Source organism: Ambystoma mexicanum, chromosome 3q (genome assembly GCF_040938575.1).
Source record: "Ambystoma mexicanum isolate Mex_15411 chromosome 3q, UKY_AmexF1_1, whole genome shotgun sequence".
Classification (NCBI taxonomy): Eukaryota; Metazoa; Chordata; class Amphibia; order Caudata; family Ambystomatidae; genus Ambystoma; species Ambystoma mexicanum.
In genome coordinates, this window is record NC_090926.1 from 793,642,385 (window position 1) to 793,663,539 (window position 21,155).

Below are 21,155 nucleotides of genomic sequence, written 5' to 3' on the forward strand. Positions count from 1 at the left end.
GACATTTGAGAGGATTGTTCCTCACACTGCGCGTATCGTTTCTCCCTCTTTCAGCCATTGCATCCCTACTAACTTGCCCACAACTTTAGAAAGTGCTGCCAACAGTCAAGCAGTTATCAATAGCGTCCAAAACCCCACAAATGCAACACAAAGCAACCTATATACCTCTATCTACCACTCAGTCCCTTTCACTACATGAAATTCCAACACAAATGCAAAATATTTGGAAGCACGTTCACCATCTGCAGCATTTAAATGCAACACTGGAAACAAACTGGATACCAAATACTGGGACATGCATTCAAAATACCAAGCCTTATTATCTTTGAAAATAAAAGAGCTGTTTGTGCTGCACAGGATTCAACTCCAATATCAAAGAGGACATGTATTTAGAGATTCATTAGCGAAACTTTAGCAGGTGAACTATGTGTTAAAATACCATGTGCACATATGAAGGAGCGGCACTGGCACCACCGCCCTTTGTCGCAATGGCTTACACATAGGGGCCCTTCCCCCTGCACACTGAAGTTCACACTTCACACAGTTCTTGCCTCTTATATGTCATTTATCTTGCTTTCAGAGTTTAGGAAACAGCTGTTTGGCCTTTGAGACAGAAACTATTGGGGCACCGGGTTCTCCTGTGTGTTGTAAGTGGCTGCTGGTCCGCTCCGCTGGCACCTCTGCCATTCCGTTCGCCACCTGTACCCAACCGATGATTCGCTGCTGTCCCTCCAATCCGCTGCTGGCGTTCTTTGGAGCTGTGCTTTGTCCATCATTCAGACTCTCACCTTCCAGGCTACCGAGCCTTTCAGCCACTTCTGCAGTTCCCAGATTCCGAGGTTCCAGCACTTTGGGACCCACCTTCCCGCTTATCACTGTCAGCACACTTGATTAGCACCTTACCTTGCCGAGATAAGACCTCCCACCCTTTCCTTTCCCCCAGCACTGTTATGCTTACTTGGCCGCCCCTCACTTAGGTAGGAGGTTACAGATACATTTCCGCCTGTGTTCTCTTGCAACATTTAGCTCCTTTTAAAACATCCCATAAAATGTGCCTTCAGATCATAACCAAAACTGCAATACAGTTGGAGCCTTGCCGTGGTGTTGCAACTCACAGAGCTTAAGTTTGGCCCAATTCAGCCTTTAACCACTTAACTGCTGAGCTTTAATCAAGTCTATGCAAAAAGTACGAGCACACTAGTGCTTAGCACTGTATGACCTTGTCTAAATGCCGAGCACATGCATTAAAAAGTAGCGTAGAGTGTATTCGTCCCTGTGTGTGCACTGTCAATTCTAAACTCAGGAAAGAGGAACACAGGAATGCAGGATAGCACAGGGGCACATGCTAGTCTTGGAGGCAAGACCCGCGGAGCAACAGAGATTCGAATCCTGGATCCGCTCTTAGAAACAAACTCACGCATTAAGCGTGTTGTAAAAAGAAAAGAAAAATACATTAAAATAAATAACAGCCACCAGCTGATACTGTGTTTAAACAAACCCTGTTGAAAATGCCCCCCCATAGTTTCAAAACGTGCCTACATCCAGATTATATCATGAATACCTAGACAGCCACTTTCTTGCATTTGAACATGCTGTGCAAGTATCATAAATTGCAGCTTGTGAGTCTGTGATTCCCAGAATGTTGTACTGCAACCCCTCACTAGACTCCAGGCTTTTCTTTAAGGTCACATTCCTTTCAGTTGGGAGATGAAACCTCCCACCCTTCCCATGCCACTGTTCTGCTTCCCTTGCAGCCTCTCACTCAGACAGGAGCTGTCACAGAAGTGCTGTTACAGAGGAATTCCTGCCTGTGTTTTCTTGTAACCAGGGGTGGACTGGGAACCAAAAGAGGCCCTGGAAAAGTGGCCCCATATTACACATTTGCAGCAAGCCCAACCCTTTTCCTATGGGAACATTTTGAAATACCACACAAAAGAGGCCCAGCGTGCAGAGGCCCACAGGGAAATCTCCAGAGTGCCCTATAGGCCAGTCCACTCCTGCTTGTAACTACTCGCTTCTTTTTAAGCATTCTACTTAATTTGCCTTCAGACCAGAGCTACCATTTTTGCTCTGTGATATGGTTGATGCCCTGCCTTGGCCTTGCAGCCGATAGATTTAAGGTCTGTGCCAATTCATCCTTTAAAATCTCTGCACACAGACACATGCTGCAGTCAAGCCGGACATTCTGACGCCCCAACAGCACTGCCTTAAACTAGGGCAGTTAACATGAGTCAGGGGGGTGGATCATGTGTGTGCAATGTGGGCCGGCGTCCACCAAATCCAATACTCCTTTCTGACACCCTGGATGCACCGTTTCACGGTACTTTTGATAATCCAATTAGCAGGAAAGCATCTGCATATTTTATTACCCCTTTGCAGCCAATCTCAGGCAGCAAAGGGATCAACCTGCCCTTCCATGCTAGCCTGAGCCTGATTATACCAAATGCCTTCTGCTTGGGTGTCTTCCAGGGGTCGCAAGCACTATGACAGGGGTAACAGGCATCAGCACAGGGGTAGCAGCTGCTATCTCAGGTGACCCCCCCCCCCCCAATTGACATCTATGCAACAACCCACAAAGCCAATAAACCACAACAGTGCACCAACAACATTACATGGACATCTAAGTGCTGGAGATCTGGGCACCAATAGATTAGGAGGTTCCATGTAATAATATCGCCACAACATTTTCCCGGCAATATTATTTACGGCGACCATATATGTGGCGATATTAATACCTGATACCGATTAGGAATGAGAACACATATGCTTTTAGCATCTCTCTACACAACAGAAGCCACTTGTTGGCATTGTCGCTGGAAAGGCTCTAGCACTGGGGTGGGATACACTGCAGATGACGAGCAGAGGCATGATATGATAAGATAGGTTATTTATAACGCACTTAATACCCAGAGGTTTCTAAGCGCGGAACCGGGGATCTAACCTGTGTTGCTTTGTGTCGTCTTGCTTCCAAGGCGAGCATGTTGCCCCTGAGCTATCCTCCCGAGACTAGCCCAATTGGGAAAGGGACAGGGAGACAACCCTCAAGGAGCTACATCCACCCTTGTCAGAGGAAAAGCCAAGCCAAGGGGTGTCGAGGTTGGGAAATCCTACCAGGCATATCCCCCAAGAAGTAAGGAGAACCACAATCAGGGAGGCCCATTTCCAACACGTACTTCTCCTCTCCCACCATCGCTACGCTCATGTGTCCCCTAAAAACCTACATGGGCTTAATACAGAACATCTCTAGATACAAAGTTCCAGGAGAGCGAGCAGAAAACTGTCCAAAGAGGAATCAATGGAAGAGGGGGAAATGAAAACCACCCTGTATGGCACTGATCAAACCAGAAATGCCACTCTGAAAGGGGCACATTCTTTTGCCAGTGGGGCCCTATCGCCAAAACATGAACTGAACAATATGCAAGGAAAGGCCACAGCGGTCTATGGGGATGATATTTGGGGGTATACTAAATGTGACGAGTTACAGGTAACCTAGCGTCATTACCAAAGAGCACCTCAAACCTGGCCCTGCACCTTGAATTAGCCCAAACGTGCATAGCTGGTACACTGGTTAGTAGACCAACATTATAGTGGGTACCACTTTGGGCTACTCGCAAGTTGTTCAAAAATAGGGAAGCCCTAGTTGATCTTCTGTTGAAAAATGGCAGGAGATACATCCTGTGGTGTAAAAACATTAGGGAAGAATTGACCACCCTAAAACTAGACCATCTTTGGGGAAACCCTGCAACTATCAACCCTCAGACTAAGACACTGATCACAGAAAGAATACTCTGCCAGGTTGAAGCAAAATATTCCTAGCTATTTTAATTAATTGGCAACAGCCCTGATAATACCATCACTGTAAAATTGTTTTAGGGGTGAAAGACTATTTGTATAATATAACTATACCTAGGGAATATCACTGTATATGAGACATTGGTTTGGCTCGCTACCTTTGAACTCGCTATTACTTCAATGGCGTGTGATCGAGTCTGAGAAATGCCCTGTTTGTATAGCTGTAACAAACAATATGGGGCATTAAATGCCCCTATTATATTAAATACAGAAAATGGTATCTAAAACCAGTATGTTGAAATACAATATCACAAATCTCATCAGGGCACAGCCCACTGGGGGTGTAAAACCTTCCTACTCAGTGGGAAGACAATATTGTATCAACAAAAGGCAGGTCTCTAGACGATATAAGGACTGCATATCAGATCTCAAATGTCAATACATGCAGCAGCAGGATTTATTTTACACATGCACCTAATTAAAACATCAAAACATTGTATTATGCAATATAACAATGCAATCACTTTTTCATTTCATAAAAACATATTTTTTAACTTTTGCATCACTGTCCATTTCCGATGGTATAAAACATAAATAGTCAGATCAATCCAAAATCAAGTCTCTATCACCTGATTACTCATAGTATTTCTTTTACATGTATTTGAATTTTCTTTTTCCGTTTGTTCATGTAATATTGTACAAAGTTTGAAATTGAAATACTTTGAAAAAGTTGTGTATACTCAGGTAAATTTAATAAAAAAATAAAAAATAAAAATAAAAGATTACCCATAGTATAGGTCCGCGGACCCTAAATTGCAACATATGATAATCTTTGCCCTACATATAAGCTTCTGTCCTCAGTAACTATGATATGCCAGACATTCATCAGGGGCTGTGTATGTTTTATAAAGGTGAATGGTATGAGCATCCACTGGTTTTTACAGATTCCTCTATTCTTTGTCATGTAGTTTGCCCGCAAATACCTGTGCGGTGTCACTGTTTTCTGGTTTTCACCAAAAAGCAACTTAGAATATTGCTCTGGCTGCTTCTCAATCACAGCTAATCTTCCTACTCCTCCCCTTCTTGGTAACTGAAGGCTATGATAGAAGAGTCCTCATAAACCAAAATTCAATGGGTCACACACTGGCTCCAATTGAATAGAAAGGCATTGCATTATGCAGTCATTTTGGCTCTTGCTGATACGTCTCAGGAAGAGGACACCCATTCGCAAAGTAAATCTTGGGTTTACAATATCAGACATCTACATGAGGTGTTGATTTTGTCCAAACACACAGCTGATGATCTGGGTGTATTTGCATTTTCTAGCTATTTCCATCAGGCTTGGATGCTTAGGAAAAAATGTTGTCCAACATTAATTAATCTGAACGTGTTTTTCGGTGATTATTATATTTATAACTACACATTGCACTTTGTACTACTGTTGATTATTACTTTTACATGGCACGTTGTCGTAGTCATTGGGCATCTTTTTAAATATTAGTAGATGTGTATGTTCGTTTATATACCTTTCTACATGGCATGCTTTAGGACAATTCAGGGATGAGGGATTGGTGTTTTTAGCTATCATTTGTTTTGAGCAGTCCTGATGCTGCTATCATGCACTGATTAGTGTGTTCCCACTTTGAATGTTTGCAAAACCAAATTACTCTATTGATATTGTATTTTAGCCATACTGTATTGTATGTAGCCATACGCGGTAAACACGAATGTGCACACAAGAAAATTGTCAACTATATATTTGCTGCCACCAGCTTGTCTTTAGGCACATATAAAAGTAATGAACAATCCAAAGCGTAAAAGACTAGGGTACTACAAAAGTATCCCTATTGCACTGCATTGTAAGATGCTGAGTGCAATGTTAAAATGCTACCAAAAAAGGTAAAAGACAAAAGGGAAACCTAGTTTCCCATTACTTATAGCCTGAAGGACTGATCAGTTTCCCCATGACAAAAGGAGCTAAACACCAGGGGAGTGAAGATGAAGGCTTCAATTCCCTGTAAAATTTCAGGACAGGTAAAACAATAAAAGCAAAAGGTTTGTGGGTCCATAGAATTATGAAGGGAAAGTTGCCAAAAGAGAAATCTTTCCTAACACTGGCGAATGAGTAGGGTATCCTAGACACTTAACAAAAGCTGAGTAAATTCAAAGGAAAGAAGCCCAGAAAGGTTTGTCTGTAGCAACCCACAAGCGATTGGGTCACTGACAAATGTTCAAAGGTATGCAGGTATGCACACTTTTCATTTGAAGTTGAGTTTACACTCAGATCCAATTGTTCCTAAATAATCTGAAAATCAGCATCCTTACTTTGTCTAACCCTGTGATGAGTCTCAAAGCTGGAGACTAACATTGAACCAAAGAAGACTGTGAGAGAGACTTGCTCTGACATTTTGCCAAGACGAGTCAAATTGCAAGGCTCTTCCAGGCCAGTTGGAATTGACGAGCCAATGCCACTTTGAACTAACTAGCTGAGCACAGCCATGTTGTGAGGCTCAAGGAATCCCATGTTTCTAGAGAACCCTTCTGCTTGTCAGTTCATATATTGGATACAGAAATGTGTAAGGACTGGCCTATCATTACAGAAGTCAACTTTTAAATCAATTTTCAAAGTGCTGTTGAGACTCTGCACAGTCCAAATAACACATGGTCTGCACTCACTAGACTGACTGCCTCTCCCGGTAACCTGACCTGTGACATGAATGACCTGACAACTGCACTGCACCACTTTTTGAGTTAGCCTCTTCTTTGGTCTAACAGATTCGCCAGTGGGTCATCCTGCTTGTCTGCAGCACCTCACCAACAACGGAACCGTCACTCAAGAACTAAAGGTCAGCGCTGTAGTTGCTGGACTCTGACTTTTCAATCGAGTTAGGAAAGATTTTCATTTTGCTTCATTCCCCCCAAAGACTTGTATGGGACACATTAATTTTGCTTTGTTTGTACTCCCATCCTGGCATTTTGGTTTTGGAGGTAAGTAAAGCCTTCTGCTTTACATCCCTTGACATGTGTGACAAGCGTGACAGGAGGATTCAGTCCCAAAGAATCACGCTGAGTCTTAACGAAAAGTCCATTGGCTTTCTGGGTCCTTTGTGGTTGGCTCTAGGGCTGGCCCTTTCCTCTCTCATCTTCCCTAGGCCTGGGTCCCGCCTCCCAACCCCAGACGCCCCTACCGGCTTGCTAGCAACTCAACGATCAGTAACCTCTATCTGTCTTTCACTTCTCTACACCGAAGGTGTTTACCCTAAAACGTTGGCTATCTGACTCCCTAGGGAACGTCTATCTTTCCCTCTCCTATCCCTGCTTAGTAGTCTTAGGAAATGTGGAATGGTGCCTTCTCTCGCCCAGCGTCACTCTCACTTCTTTCACACCCTCTCACTCCTGACCCTCCGCTTCACTGGTCCTGTATGCTGTTCTCCTCCCACCACGTCACTGTCCCTTGAAACTCTCACTCTGCCTTTCTACCTCCACCCTTCGATCTTACTCCTCCTCGAGGGATATGGTGCCCTGCTCACCCCTCTATTACCGAATACCACTCTACCAATTCTGTCCTTCTCTTACTACTCCTGCCACCTTCTATCTTTACTCCCAGCTCCTACTACTAACTCTGCCACACCCTCTGCTCCACTCCACTAGTCGTACTCTCCTACTCCCACTCCCACTCTTCTCTCTCTCACACAGACACTCAAGAGTCCGCCTCTCCCCAATAGTTTCTGCACTGCTTTCTGCTTTAGCCTCCTCTGGTCTCTTGGACGTAAGTCTCCACCACTTGTCCTCACCAAACTAACCCACACTTGCACACTTACACACACCTCCTTAAATACCCCACCACCTCCCAGAATTGGCTACTCACCCTGTCCAATCACATACCAGGCACAAGGGGGTGTGGCAGGGGGAGTGCTTAGGGAGGCTTCAAAAAGGGCTTGTAAACCATTCCCCCTTTTCTGGAAGCATCTCTGTCAAGTAAAGATAAAGAGTTCCTGTGGAACTGGAGTTCCTGTGTTATAAGGCCTACTGATGGGCCTTTCAATCTTAATGTCTCTGGTAAGCTGGTGGGGGCCTCATTAATAAGGCCTCCTTTTCAGAATGGCGTGTAGATCCCTGGAGACCTTGCTGCACCCCTCTTTCGCATGGCCGGTGTTAGGCTGCTGGCTGTCTGCTGCGACAAAGTATAAATTGCTACTCCGTGGTGGCTTCCCTCTGCTGCTTCCCCCTGCAGCTTTCCCCCATCTGTGTTCGCCATCATCATCGGTAAGGTGGGGAGAGGAGCGGGTCTGTATACACTCCCTTCCCTGACACAGCCTGTAAGCAGGCCTTGTCACACATGGTGCTCATTTTTATGGGAAAACTGGTCAGTCCATAAGACTATTTGTACTGAGAGACTGTACTATGATTGCATAAATCACCCTAAAGTGAAGTGTGGTTAGGATACTTTGTATCCTTATATCTTTTTCTGTAATGGGATTTTGGTTACTTTTACAATGTGCCTATGATTAGCTGGTGGCAGCAGATATTTTTCTGCTGTTTTATGCGTGTTACTTATGCACAATTTACTTCAAAGGCCTGCTAAAGTTGGCTAGCACCCAAGATGGCCTTGCCACAAGGATTCTGCTTGTTCTTTGTTCAGATTGTTCTTGGGTCCAGAATTGCATATATTGGAATCTGTTGCTTTACCAGGCAAAGAGTTGAGAGCTTGAGAGCCTGTGAGCCTGGATGCGGGGGCTGGGAATGTCTGTTCGCAGTTTACATCCTGGTGCCTGAATGTCTGTTGCTGGCAGATGTTGTGGACTATGCATGATTGGATAGCCACAGCAAGTGGTGCACATCTTTACCATTAGTGGACCTGGGCAAGCTTCCAGTCCAGAGGTTGGATGAAAGAAGGAGTCCTGCAGCCATTCTTCAAATTACTGTTGAAGCCAAGTCCACTACAAAGAAGAGCAAGCCTGAGGACGACCCTGCAGCTGACCAGCTCTGACTCAAGTGATGTCCCAGTGAAGTCCCGCTCCTCTGCCTGATCTCAAGAAGACCCTCATCAGTACTTCAACCCATGGGCCGGTGGGAACAAACGGTCTCAAGCCCTGCTCGAGGATCCATACCTTCTGAACCTTTGAAAGTGACCCTGGACCAACCAGTGGACTGACCAGCACTCTCCTAGGCTACCTCACTGCAGCCATTGCAGTTCCGAATGCATCCTTCGAACTCATACGATCTTCAACTTGTACAACAAGACGCCTGCTCCTGCATCTTCAGACTTCTTGCATCAGAGGAGGCTGTGCAGGACCTGCTCCTTTTTTTGTTCCTGGAAGATAGCCTGTTGCCGCCGTGGTGACTCTGTTGCAATTCTTCATCTCCATTACATCCTAGAGGTCTCCTGAGGCTGCCTGCTCTGCAGAAGTCTTATCCTTTTCTTCCTTTGGGTGTTTAGCTGGAAGGTGTCTGAAACTGATTCCTAAGCACTGAGACCAACCAAAACTAAATCCATCATCCGAAAGTCAGCTCTGCAATCGCGTCCCTGGGCCTTCCTTGGCCAGACCAAGCACAGGTGATTGTGTCCCTATTGGATTCTGGAACCTCAGCAATGATCTCTGGAGAAATTGGAATCAGGGGAGTAAGTTACCATACCTGTTCCTTTTCCCCCGTGTTCTCCATAAGGTTACATGGCTGTAAGGTTCTGTCCCTAAATCACTCTTTCCTGACTTTGGTCGCTGGAGGCCTGGTCAAGGATTTCTTCCTAGGCCTATCCTAGTGACTGGGATGGAGTGAGTTTAATTACCTGAACTTTACTTATCTTTTTGACTTCTGAATCATAACTGTGATGCTGGAAATGCATCGGAGGGACAGGGCCTCTGTATCCTTGTCCTTTACTGCTTTTTATCGCATGTTCTGTTGTGTTTTCCGCGCAGGAGTTCCTGTGGGACTCCTGGCGGTGCAGCTCTCTCTTTTGGTTTGGTGTACGGACCCATGGGATACCTTATGGCACCCATGGGTGAGGGTACAGCCCTGTACCCCTAGTGTATGTTTTTTGGCACCTGTGGGTGGCCCACAGATCAGGGTATGGGCTGGTGGCAGCTTGTGCTGAATTGACTGGTGCCCTGAGCATCCTCCATTTTCGGATGCCCAGGCCCTGTCATTGGAATTGGTAGATTCATGATGGTGACAAGATGGCCCCCATGGCCTCTTGCCTTCCATCGCCTGTTACCTTGATCTTCCCGAAGTCCCGGGAAGCCCTGACTCTGTCCCTTTCCCCTGATTGGCTGTTGGGTGGAAGTTCCATATATGGTAGTGTGGGGAAGTGCCGACCAGACTGGCTGGAGCCTTCCCAATGACCGTATGTTATGGGTACACCTGTGGGTGGGACCTGGGTGAATGGAGTGTGTGACGAATTGACACTTCTTGTTGTGGATGTCTGGTATCTGGTGTTTGACACTGAGACAGCCCTGCCCGAAACTGGTATGAATGCAGTGTGTAGTGTTGAATGGCATGGTACTTGTCCGAATCCACATTCTGTGTTGTGAGTGTCTGGATGGAGAAGAATGGCCTGAATGCACCATGTGCCTGATTGGCTGACTGACTGCTGAATGCCCTTCAAAGTGATTGGATGCCTGAGTGTGACCCAGCAGAATGAATGGGAGATCAACAGTATATATGGGGACCTCTCACTGCTAGGAAACGTGTTCAGAAGCTGAAGTCCAAATTACGAAGAGTAACTGGAGTGAAACTGAAGCTTGACCTTGAAGCCCTGCTGGAAGAAAATAAATGCTGTTGCTCTTCTTCACCAATTTAAAAGCTGCTGTGTCTCCAAGGACTGACCCAGAGAGGACCTGGTAAGGCGTCCGCTTCCCGAGCTACGAGGGACCATCGTGCACCAGCTGATCTTTGCCAAAGCTCCCTGGTAGACAGACCTATGAAAGGCTGCAGACCGGAGACCGCACCACAGCCTGCCTTATCCCGCTGGAGAGGCCCAGGCCGTCGACGCGCCGAGGAGCATCCGCAGGTGGGTTTCCCGCCGCCCAAAGACCACAGAGACGACGAAGACTCAACTCCCTCGCTGGGCCACAGTTCTTCAAACTCTTTGCGGTCCAGAACTATCGACATCGAGGGGCCCCGCACGCCTCTTCCTTGCAGGATGTTTACGCTTCCCCGTCGAGTAGCACCGCTAGGAAAGAAGCTGCCACTTCACCTCCGTAGTTCACCCTGTTCTTCACCGGATTTTCGACGACCCGCGACTCCTACCTTAAAGGGAGGGCACTCAAGAAGGGCCGTCGATTCCCCGACGAGGAACGCTACAACGCCAGGTACTTTGGGGTTGCTGAACTATTGGGAAGACTCGTGTGAGCAATATATGGACTGGGCTTGTGATATATCTTTATTCTACAGGTTCCCAAGGTGGGGGGATCTCCACACAGAACTGTGTCTAGTGGTAGGGGCCAGTATTCTGCCAATTGTTCTAACCAACTGCTTTCCTCTTATATCTATTGTTGGTTTCCTTTACAAACTGATTTGTGTGACATTTAACCGTACAGTTGATGCACTTTAAAGAGATCGAATAGTAATTGTGGTACCACATAGAACTGTATATTTGCCATTATAGATAACCAAGTACAAAGTGAGTTATTGTGATATTGTACATAACCTTGAATATTAATTATATAAAGACTGTGTTTTAACTAACACAGTGTGCGGACATTCCTTTGTGGGTGCTTGGGGACTACACTGTACTTAAGAACCAGCCCGCATCACCTCCTGAGAAGCTAGGCCTTGATTGCTCGACCACGTACCAATAAAAGAGAATCTTGACTGGGGTCCTCTGTACCTCTCCTCTGCCATATAGAGAGCAGGAGTACAGACACCCCCCTCCGGTCTTTACAATAACCACTGACATCATCCAAATTTCTTAATAAACCTAACTGAAAAGTATAACTTTGGAACTGATCATTTTAGGCACAAGACCACAAACCATTTTAGGGTTGGACTCATTAAATTTTAGGGGAAACTCTTTTGTGGTGACGCCTATGTGTCTCTACTGAATTTCATTCATATCAGTACTTACCTGTATTTCACTGGGTACTGAATCATATGTTATCTTTCTTCTCCTAAGGGCGAATGTAGATATCATCCCTTGCCGCTCTGCTACCTTACCTTAATTGGGTTGAGGCAGTCCTCAGTGTCTCCATGTTCACCATAATAGGGCGGTCTCCCAAAATCCACACCCAGGGTTGATTTTGGAAATCCATCTGAAAAAATTGGTGCTCAGCAGTGGGATAAGGTCTTTGGCACTCGGTGTAGATTTGCTGGAGTGATCCCATAGTTCTTGTAACATCGAGCTGTAAACGTAAAATGTTTTAGGCCTGTAAAAGTTACATAATCTATATTACAGTATACAAGCATACACCAGTACTGCTCCTGCTATGTACAAAGTTGAATATTAAAAAAAATGGTGTGCAGCGAAGGGTTTACGGGTTTACCTACCTCTGGTAACTAAAGGGACTTAGAGCAGAAACTGAAAGATCATCAGGTAGCAAGGAAAACTGCTTTACCCCTTGTAGGCGGCGTAGATGATGCTGGGAAAGAGCCTAGCAGTAGTAATGGCCTTATGTCTTCATTTTAACTGTTTAGCAGAAACAGCACAATAGGACAATAGCACGAATATCAGGAATGCTGCGAAGGCACATGTTATTTACCAAGGATCCCTGTAGTTTTCTGTGTAAACCATGGGCTCGTTTAACACAGAGAGGACTTGCTTCCCAACTACAGAAGGCCATTTGTAACACTGAACTGTTTTGACTGTAATTTCCCACTCCTCTAGGACAGGAGAAGATGTGGCTTAAGTTAGATATGCAAATAGCATAGAGAAAAGGATTCTAGAGCTGACTCCATCTGGATGAACTTCAAAGATAAGGAATCTGTGGGAGCCTGGAATGTATCCATTAGAAAAACATGTGGCTAGGGGTAGATATGCAAAGAGCACAGCTCTTGCAAAAATTAACATCAGGTTCAGAAACTACAGACTTGGCTGTTGGAACCCTTGGCATCATATCCAAGATGGTAAACAGTGTGATTCAACTTCAAGATTATTACTACACAAAATGGCTTCATGATCCGGAGAGTGGAGCCACACAGGTTAGAAATAAGGAAACACCTAGAATAATGTACCAACACACTTTGCCGTTACATTACCAAACTGGTTCAGAAGAGTCTTATCCAGCTGTTCGGGGAGAAGCTGAATGGATATGTCCAATAACAATCACCATCCTATGCCAAGGACCCACTGGTGGCCAAGGCTAAAGACTGTTCTTGTGGACCACTGACCAATAACTTGTTGCTCTCCAACAGCATTCTCTTGACACAGCTGCTGCTAATTCTACCGTGCCGTGGAAACCTCTCTTAGAGTGCATTGAATCAGATCCAATCTACTCCCTATGCAGTGCACATTCTTTTAGGGAATGGTCCTGACACAGCGCAACAAATTACCAAAAGTCTACTATACAATGGACACTCCCAGAGAATTGCAATTTAATTGGCAAAGATAGATCAGCAAACAAATGTCCGATATTTCACATATTTGTCAAGTTATCACAACAACGAGCTGCAAATTCAGGAAAACAACAACCCAGACACTCAGTGGCATAACACAAAATGTGGGGCCCACACTGCAAGCCCTGCTGAGGGCCCCCCTACTGCCAAGCTTGCCATGCTGGGTCACCCTGATGGGCATGGGCAGCATGGGGCTTCCCGCACCGCAGGGGCTGCGGGTGCCACCATTATGCCAGGGCACACACAATGTTTAAAAACAGGGAACCAAACCAACTTTCAAAAACACTGAATGAACAACACACAGAAGCGCAAACCAACAGCTTATAGTAACAGGAAAACAACAAACCAAAGAATAAGAATACCACAAATACTGAGTACTGGCACTAACAAACCACAGAAACAGTAAAACCAACCCACAGAACAAAACACCAACAGCTCATTGATACAGGGAACCAAGCACTCACAGAAACAGAGAACTGACAACCTTCAGTTGGAAACATAACCACTCCCCCCAAACAAAGACAAGAAAACAACCTACAGAAACATGGGCCTATCAGCCAATCAGGAAATAGGAAAATTAGGGGAATGAGCAACGTGATTACTCAAGGAAACTAAATTAAAAGTGGACCATCTCCCCAGAGCAGTGATGATCACATATATTTGAGTGCAGGGAGAGACCAGTTTCTTATCTTACCCCGCTGAGGGAACTGACGTCCATCATGGATTCTAGCCCGCGTGGGATGGACAGAAATGAAGAGCTACCCAGTTCAGTGATATCGAGGCACACGTCCATCTCAATGGTCTGTGAGTCCAGTGTAGGGGGCTCAGTATCCTCGACCACCACCTGTGTGAGAAGAAGAATGCAGAGACATGAACGGTTGTGCAGGCGTGATCCTTTACCTACACAGAGACCAGGCTGCCTGTTATCTCCATGCTGATACCACCTTAACACCTTCTTCATGACCAGAACAAATACCCCATTGCTGATGGCACATTGTGCATGTCAGGAAAATAGGTTGGGTAGTGCAACACAGATTCCTGCAAAACTATGAGCAACACTCAAAAGTGAATTGCCAACGGCGTGATGCGCACATACAGCAGTCTATCTGGGGACTGGGTAAAAGGGTGTGTTGTGAAAAAGGATGCAGTTGCCTCAGTTGCATGTCTGAGGGGTTAACGGGCTGACCCATTTCTTAGTTTGAGAGTGGCAGAGGGGATGTAACCCTGTTGTTGGTCTGAGTGGAGATGGAGGAGGTGTTGAGTCTTGGGGTGGTGGCTCTAGCCCTGTTGTTGGTCTCAGTAGCATGGAATGCTCCACTGTGTTTAACATCAAACAAATGATTGTTTCATTACATATAGATAATCATTGTAAATACACTATGGCTAATAAATGAATATGAAAGATTCACACATTGGGTGAAGGAGTGTGTCCAGACCTTGTCAATAGGACTAAGTGTAGGATGACTATAGAGGAATTGTTGGTCCTATGGATTTGGCTCATTTACTGGTGTGAGGGGTGAATGATCTGAACCGATGTTAATTTAAAGGTCTGTATCCAACACAGTGGCTTATCTGGTATGGGCTTGTCCCAGGGCAGGAGCTGAGAGGCCACCTGGTTGGGTATTTCGGGGGTGCACATCTGGATACTCTACCTTACTGCGTGTCTGCCTGAAGAGAAAAGTGAACAGCAACTGCACTGGTAAAATCACCACAGCCACGACCATTCCGACAGCAATGCTCTCCACTGACACCAGTAACTGACTCCCTAGGGGAACACTGTCAGCAAAACCAAAGACACAGGGTTAATGGCTATGAAGCAATACCTGAAACACTGTAGAAATTAGAATTGAATTAACCCATATCACACACAACATTTACCACCAAACCAGTCAACAGCCCTTCTCACCAACAAGAGGACCAACTGCACCCAAACATCAGGACACACTTTGATTGCATCCAATTGCCAATCTGGTTGCATTTCAAGGCCTCAACTTTATGCATCAAACCCCTGAAGAGATTGCATCCTAACACAAATCCTTTACATGTGGGAAACCTGAACATGCACTATATCATGACAAACTCCCACCACCCCGACCCTCAAAAAAGACAGCAGCACCTTATTTTTCCGCCTTTCATTTTAGGAGCTCACTGTCTACACGTTCCCTATGTTCTTGCCTTAATTCTGTTGTCATGTTCTTAAGATTGCCTTGATACGTTCGGTGAACTTTTCTTCTACATATCCTACATACCATCATTAATCTCTGAATCATGAATCTATTATAATAGTAGGGAGACACCTACCTGTTCCCTGCAACGCCTACCGAGCCATACCACAGGACACAGGTGGCCAAGAATAGATAAAGTGTGCACATGCAGCAGGTGATCCTCTGCACACGGGTGAAGCGACTGTGGGGTGGCCGACTCCAGACCGACCACCACAGATGCCAGTCGGAAAAACCCAGACGCAGCTGTGCTGGGAAAATGCGAGAGAAGGATCGGAGTTCCTGAGGGCCTAAAATTAACAGAACAGAAATGTTTCCTTAGCAATGATATCACTACAATGGACAATCTCAAATTTATTTCATGGGGGCAGCTATTCCCTTAGAATTACCAGTAATTATAATATATTTTTATTTATTTATTGTGATTTGGTTTATTTTTTTAAACATACTAAATTCTCACGGTTGTTACAAAGATATTTCCTGATATAAAACAAGCCAATAGAATAGATTTACAATATATTATGCACGTTACAATGTTCACCAAACATACTATGTATGCAATTCATTATTCACACAAGAGCTAAAATGAGCGATGTCTGGTTGCCCACCACGGAGCGTCCCCAAAACATTTAATTGTTATATCGATCAAAGTCGAAATCAAACCTTCTAACTAGCGGTGCCTGAGCAAGTAAGTGGTCTCACAGTCCAGCAGAAGGTGCTTCCAACTTTCCTCATTGTCAGTAGTTTTACAGAAACAGTGTCTGCCAGAGTGTTAAAGGCCATGTCGTTGGCCCATGACATCAAGTGTGCACAATTCATTAAATAGATATCTCATGAATGTCCTTCAACACCTTCTATCTGGAAATTGAACTAGATAAGGTGGAAGCGTATTCAATTCCCTTATCACGTACACATATAACAAATATAAACCTTGTATTTTCTTAGGGTGTCATGATGATTTGCCCCATCCCAAAGGGTCATTTAAAATGTTTCTCTATTGGGATTTGATACGAGTTCCTCGACATTCGAACTTATATCGTCCAGATAGGCCAGATGCTCATTATTCATTTTCATGAGCTCAATGGATGTCCCTGTTGAATAGACTTCTTGCAGATCTTCAAAAAGGGATTTTTTGAGAGGATCTAATATTTTGCTTAATAGGTTAGGTGTGTTGAAAATAATAATGGAGTTTGGAGACTTTAGGCCAAGTTCAATACGAATTAAACTAATTGGAATGCAAGGTGAAAGATTTTGCTTTTTTCGCCAAAGTAAACCTTACAATCGGTCTTTTTGATGACCTCCAGCCCATATGTCAGTTTCGGAATAACTTTGGCTTTATAGAGTTGTATTAGTGGTATTATGGGGAAGGCACAATATTTTGTACATATTTTTCACATATGGGCTGTGAGTGGCATCAATTTTCACCTTAACCTGTTCATCACAATGGGCCTCATTACAAGATTGGAGGTAATGAAAAAAGCAAGTCGGAATGGTAATAACGGCATCGTTAACGGGTCCGGGGCATTACGACCCGACAACCCGCTAATACCGGCATCGCCCGTACCGTGCCCCATAATACCAGCATGCATGCGTACACGCGCCCCTCCAGGGAGTTAATACCGGGATGCCAGTAATAGGAGGAGATCACAACCCACGCGGACATGCAAATACCAGCATCCTGAAGGCGGTAATTAGGGGCTGCACGATGGCACCAATACAGGCATCGCGGAACACCCACAAACAGCAATCAGCAATCAAGCAAACTGCCACAGGTGCACACAATCACCACAGGTGGAGTCAATGGAGCCTGGGCCAGCATAAAAGGAGTACACCCAAACACCACCATCCCACCACAGGTGGAGGCAATGTAGACTGGCCCAGTACAAATGGAGCACACCCACACACCACCACCCCCCGCAGGTGGAGTTAATGGAGCCTGGCCCAGTACAAAAGGAGTACCCCTAAACACCACAACCCTTCCCACACCAAAATGCTACCACTAGCTGTTGCAATCATGGCACTGGAGGACATGCCTATACTGCTACAACTACAGCAACAACAGCAACTCCAACAACAACTACAGCAGCAACAACAGGCAGCACAGAGGAGACGGCAGGAGGAGAAGGTGGGTGAGACAGGCCCAGCAATTACCACCAGCGCAGCCAGCAGTGCCTCGTAGGCAGCCACCAATCCCTCGCATCAGAAGCAGGCCATTCAACCTAACCCCTGAGCAGATCCACACCCTGTACCGGTTGAACCGGGACACCATCACCACCATAGTGGACATGATACACAATGACATTGCCAGCCTCATAGAAATACGCACTGCCATCCCCCCGCTACTAAAGGTGGTGTCTGTGCTCCACTTCCTAGCCACAGGCACCTATCAACACACAGTGGGGCAGCTGCATGGCATTTCACAACCACTATTTTCACGCATGCTGAACCAAGTACTGGATGCCCCCTTGAAGCACTCAAGCACCCACATATCCCTACCACAGACTGCCCAGGATAAAGTCGACACCAAAGTAGGCTTCCATGCACTGGCAGGCATGTCCAATTGTGTTGGTGCCCTGGACTGCACCCATGTGGAATTGGTAGTCCCCCATGCCATGGAGGCGGTGTACCGCAATCGCAAGCAATACCACTCCATCAATGTGCAAATGGTATGTTACTCCAGCAAGATCATGACACATTGCTGCGCCCGATTTCCCGGATCAACACATGATGCCATGGTGCTGCGCAACTCCACGCTACCCTGTCACATAGAGCGACATGCTGGGCCATGTGCCTGGCTGCTTGGTGAGTTGGCCAACTGGCCCATGGCAGTGTTTTGGGGTACTGATGTGTAGGGATGCATACTCCACCTGTGTGGGAAAGGGGGGGTGCATACTCCACCGGGGTGGGAAAGGGGAGGATGCATACTCCACCTGGGTGGCAATTGTCGGTGATTGGAGAATGCATGCAGAGCTAAACACTCCTGACCTGAGCCTCCCAAACCGAACATGACACATCACTGGCACACATTTTACCAATTATGCATATCGATGACAACAAGTGAGAGGCACGACCAGGCCACCATGGATATGTCAAGCAATGCATGACTGAATAGGATTGCAACTGTGCCAATGTGGCTAGTGTGGCCGTGCACAGTGTTCAATACACAGCATAAATAGGAGGCTAAACATTGTCGTACAACCACAGTACATCTGCCTCAGCATGCATTATCACACCCTGAATCATCCATTGAACGCCATCCAGACTACCACACCTCATAGCGGTATAGTATGCATCTAGGTAACAATCTTGCATACGTACAGGGACATGTGCATGTCCACACCAAATAGCTGCGCCCATGACTGTGCTTCCTGAAGGTGGCAGCTCAGAGTGACACACACCTATTTGTATTTGCTTGCAGGTGATGGAGGATATCCCTAGAGGCCGTGGCTACTTACCCCTGTGCGGAACCCGCAGAACAGCCATGAAGAGGAGTACAATCGTGTGCACACCCGTACCCATTTTGTGATTGAGAAGACCTTTGGCCTGTTGAAGGCGCGTTTCCGCTGCCTAAGCAGGTCTGGTGGGGCACTCCTTTATAGGCCTGAGAAGGTGGCAAAGATCACCATAGCCTGTGTCATGCTGCATACATGTGCGTCCGGAGAAATGTACCACTGCCACCTCACAGTGACATGCATGAATCGGGTGAGGATGATGAGGATGGAGACAGAGGTGAAGTAGCACCCCTGCCAGTACGTGATGCACGGGATGGCCATGCAGTACGCCAATCACTGATTCACGAATACTTCTGAACCACAGGGACTATGATAGACATGTGTCAGTGACACTCTGGGTCCAAGTGGACATGCACACAGGGAATGTTGGGAGTTGGGCACAGAACACCATCATTCAATAAATGGATACACACCAAATCACCAATGTCGAGCCATTATGTTTTTTCTCACAATGGGTGTATTGGATTAAACAGCAACAATGTGACAACCCTTCCCCCCCAACCTCCCCCAGTGAACTCCCAAACCCCCCCAGTGAACTCCCAACCCCCCAGTGAACTCCCAAACACACCCAGTCAACTCCCAAACCCCCCCAGTGAACTCCCAAACCCCCAATTAACTCCCAAACCCCCCAGTCAACTCCCAAACCCCCCAATTAACTGCCAAACTGCCCCAGTCAACTCCCAACCCCCAATTAACTCCCAACCCCCCCCAATCAACTCCACCAAATGCTCCCATTCACCCCCAACCATGTGTCAAACTCCCATTGTCCGCCCACACTACTTGCGGAACTTTTTGCTCTCCGGGGGCAGCATTTCGGTGTGCCTTGTACTCCTCCTGTTGGGACGCACAGGGCTGGTGGGGACTGAGGAAGCAGGTGTGGTGGCTGAAGAGGAGTCGGTGGCAGGGTCCTTGGCTGCTGCAAGGGGCGGCCGCTGCATGTGGAGCAGTATGGACATAAGTACCTGTGTCACTGCCCCCAGGCAGTCCCTCATTAGCACTGCCGATGCATTCACTGCGGCTGTGTTGGCGTTGATAGCAGCAGTGGTCCCCGCAATGGCAGTGGCGATTTACCACCTGGTGTCCTCGCCATCTGCCATGTACTGCCGCATGATCTCCAACATGGACTCCTGTCGGGCCTCAACCCTCGCCAGGTGTGACTCAAAGGTGTTGGTGGGAGCAGGAGTGGTGGGTGCTGCACTCACAGGGCCTTCTACTTCGGTGCTGTCCTCCGAGAAGGGGCTCAGGTCCGAGTCATGGAGGCAGGGATCAACACTGCTGTGGGTGGGTGAGGGCTCAATTTGGGGCGCGGGGGTGGACACGGGGCTTGGGGTGGGTGGACATGTCACTACCGTGGCTTCCCCCTGGTCCACATTCTCCTCCATGTCATCCTCAGTGGTAGCCAGAGCTTGCAGGGACTCCCCTTCATCTGGTGTGGGTATGGACTGCTGGGTCTCAAGTGTGTCAGGCACATTGTCAGCAAGTGTTGTTGGCTGTGTCTTGGATCGGTCAGGCACACTGGCTGTGGGTGTGGCCTGCTTGGCAGCCCCGGAGGTGGGGGTGGCATAGCCCTTTTCTTTGGGCGGGAGGTGGATGCCCTTGCGGTGGTGTCTTCGCTGGCATCTTCACCATCCGTGCCTGGGGGGGTAGAAGAGATGGAGGGCATCAGTGATGGTGTTACATGCCAGAAGCATACTGTGGAGCTGTTCATTTTTCATTTAATCATGCATTCATGTCTTACAGGTGTGTCACACAGGATAGTCTGAGGGGGCATTTAGGCATTCGCTGCATGGCAGGTTGCATGCCGTTGAATTGGGGTTTCTGTGATGTATTACATGGGCACGGTCCATGTGTGTTGGCTGTGTGTTGGTTATGGGATTAGCACTCAGCATGCATTTCTGTCTGGCAGGGTTTGGGCCACCATCTGGACTTGTATGTGTCCATGTGGGTGTTGGGACATGCATTGCCTTGCCTAGACTCTCTTCCACATCACTTGTGCTACATCATGGTTTCCCCTAGAGGGATCTGCAGGGTCATTCACTTCCTTCTAGTGATGATGCCGCACCCTTATCCATCTCCCCAA

General features: G+C 46.6%; 1 protein-coding gene across 1 annotated transcript in view; it reads right to left on the bottom strand.

Moving 5' to 3' along the window:
• LOC138583003 (polycystin-1-like) overlaps positions 1 to 21,155 on the bottom strand; it is a 569,194-nt gene that overhangs the window by 178,193 nt on the left and 369,846 nt on the right. The window contains exons 30-32 of the mRNA XM_069654860.1: positions 15,643 to 15,853; positions 14,994 to 15,117; positions 14,036 to 14,185 (exon numbers count right to left, since the gene is read on the bottom strand). Coding sequence (XP_069510961.1) covers positions 14,036 to 14,185; positions 14,994 to 15,117; positions 15,643 to 15,853 — 485 coding nt within the window. The remainder of the gene's footprint in view (positions 1 to 14,035; positions 14,186 to 14,993; positions 15,118 to 15,642; positions 15,854 to 21,155) is intronic.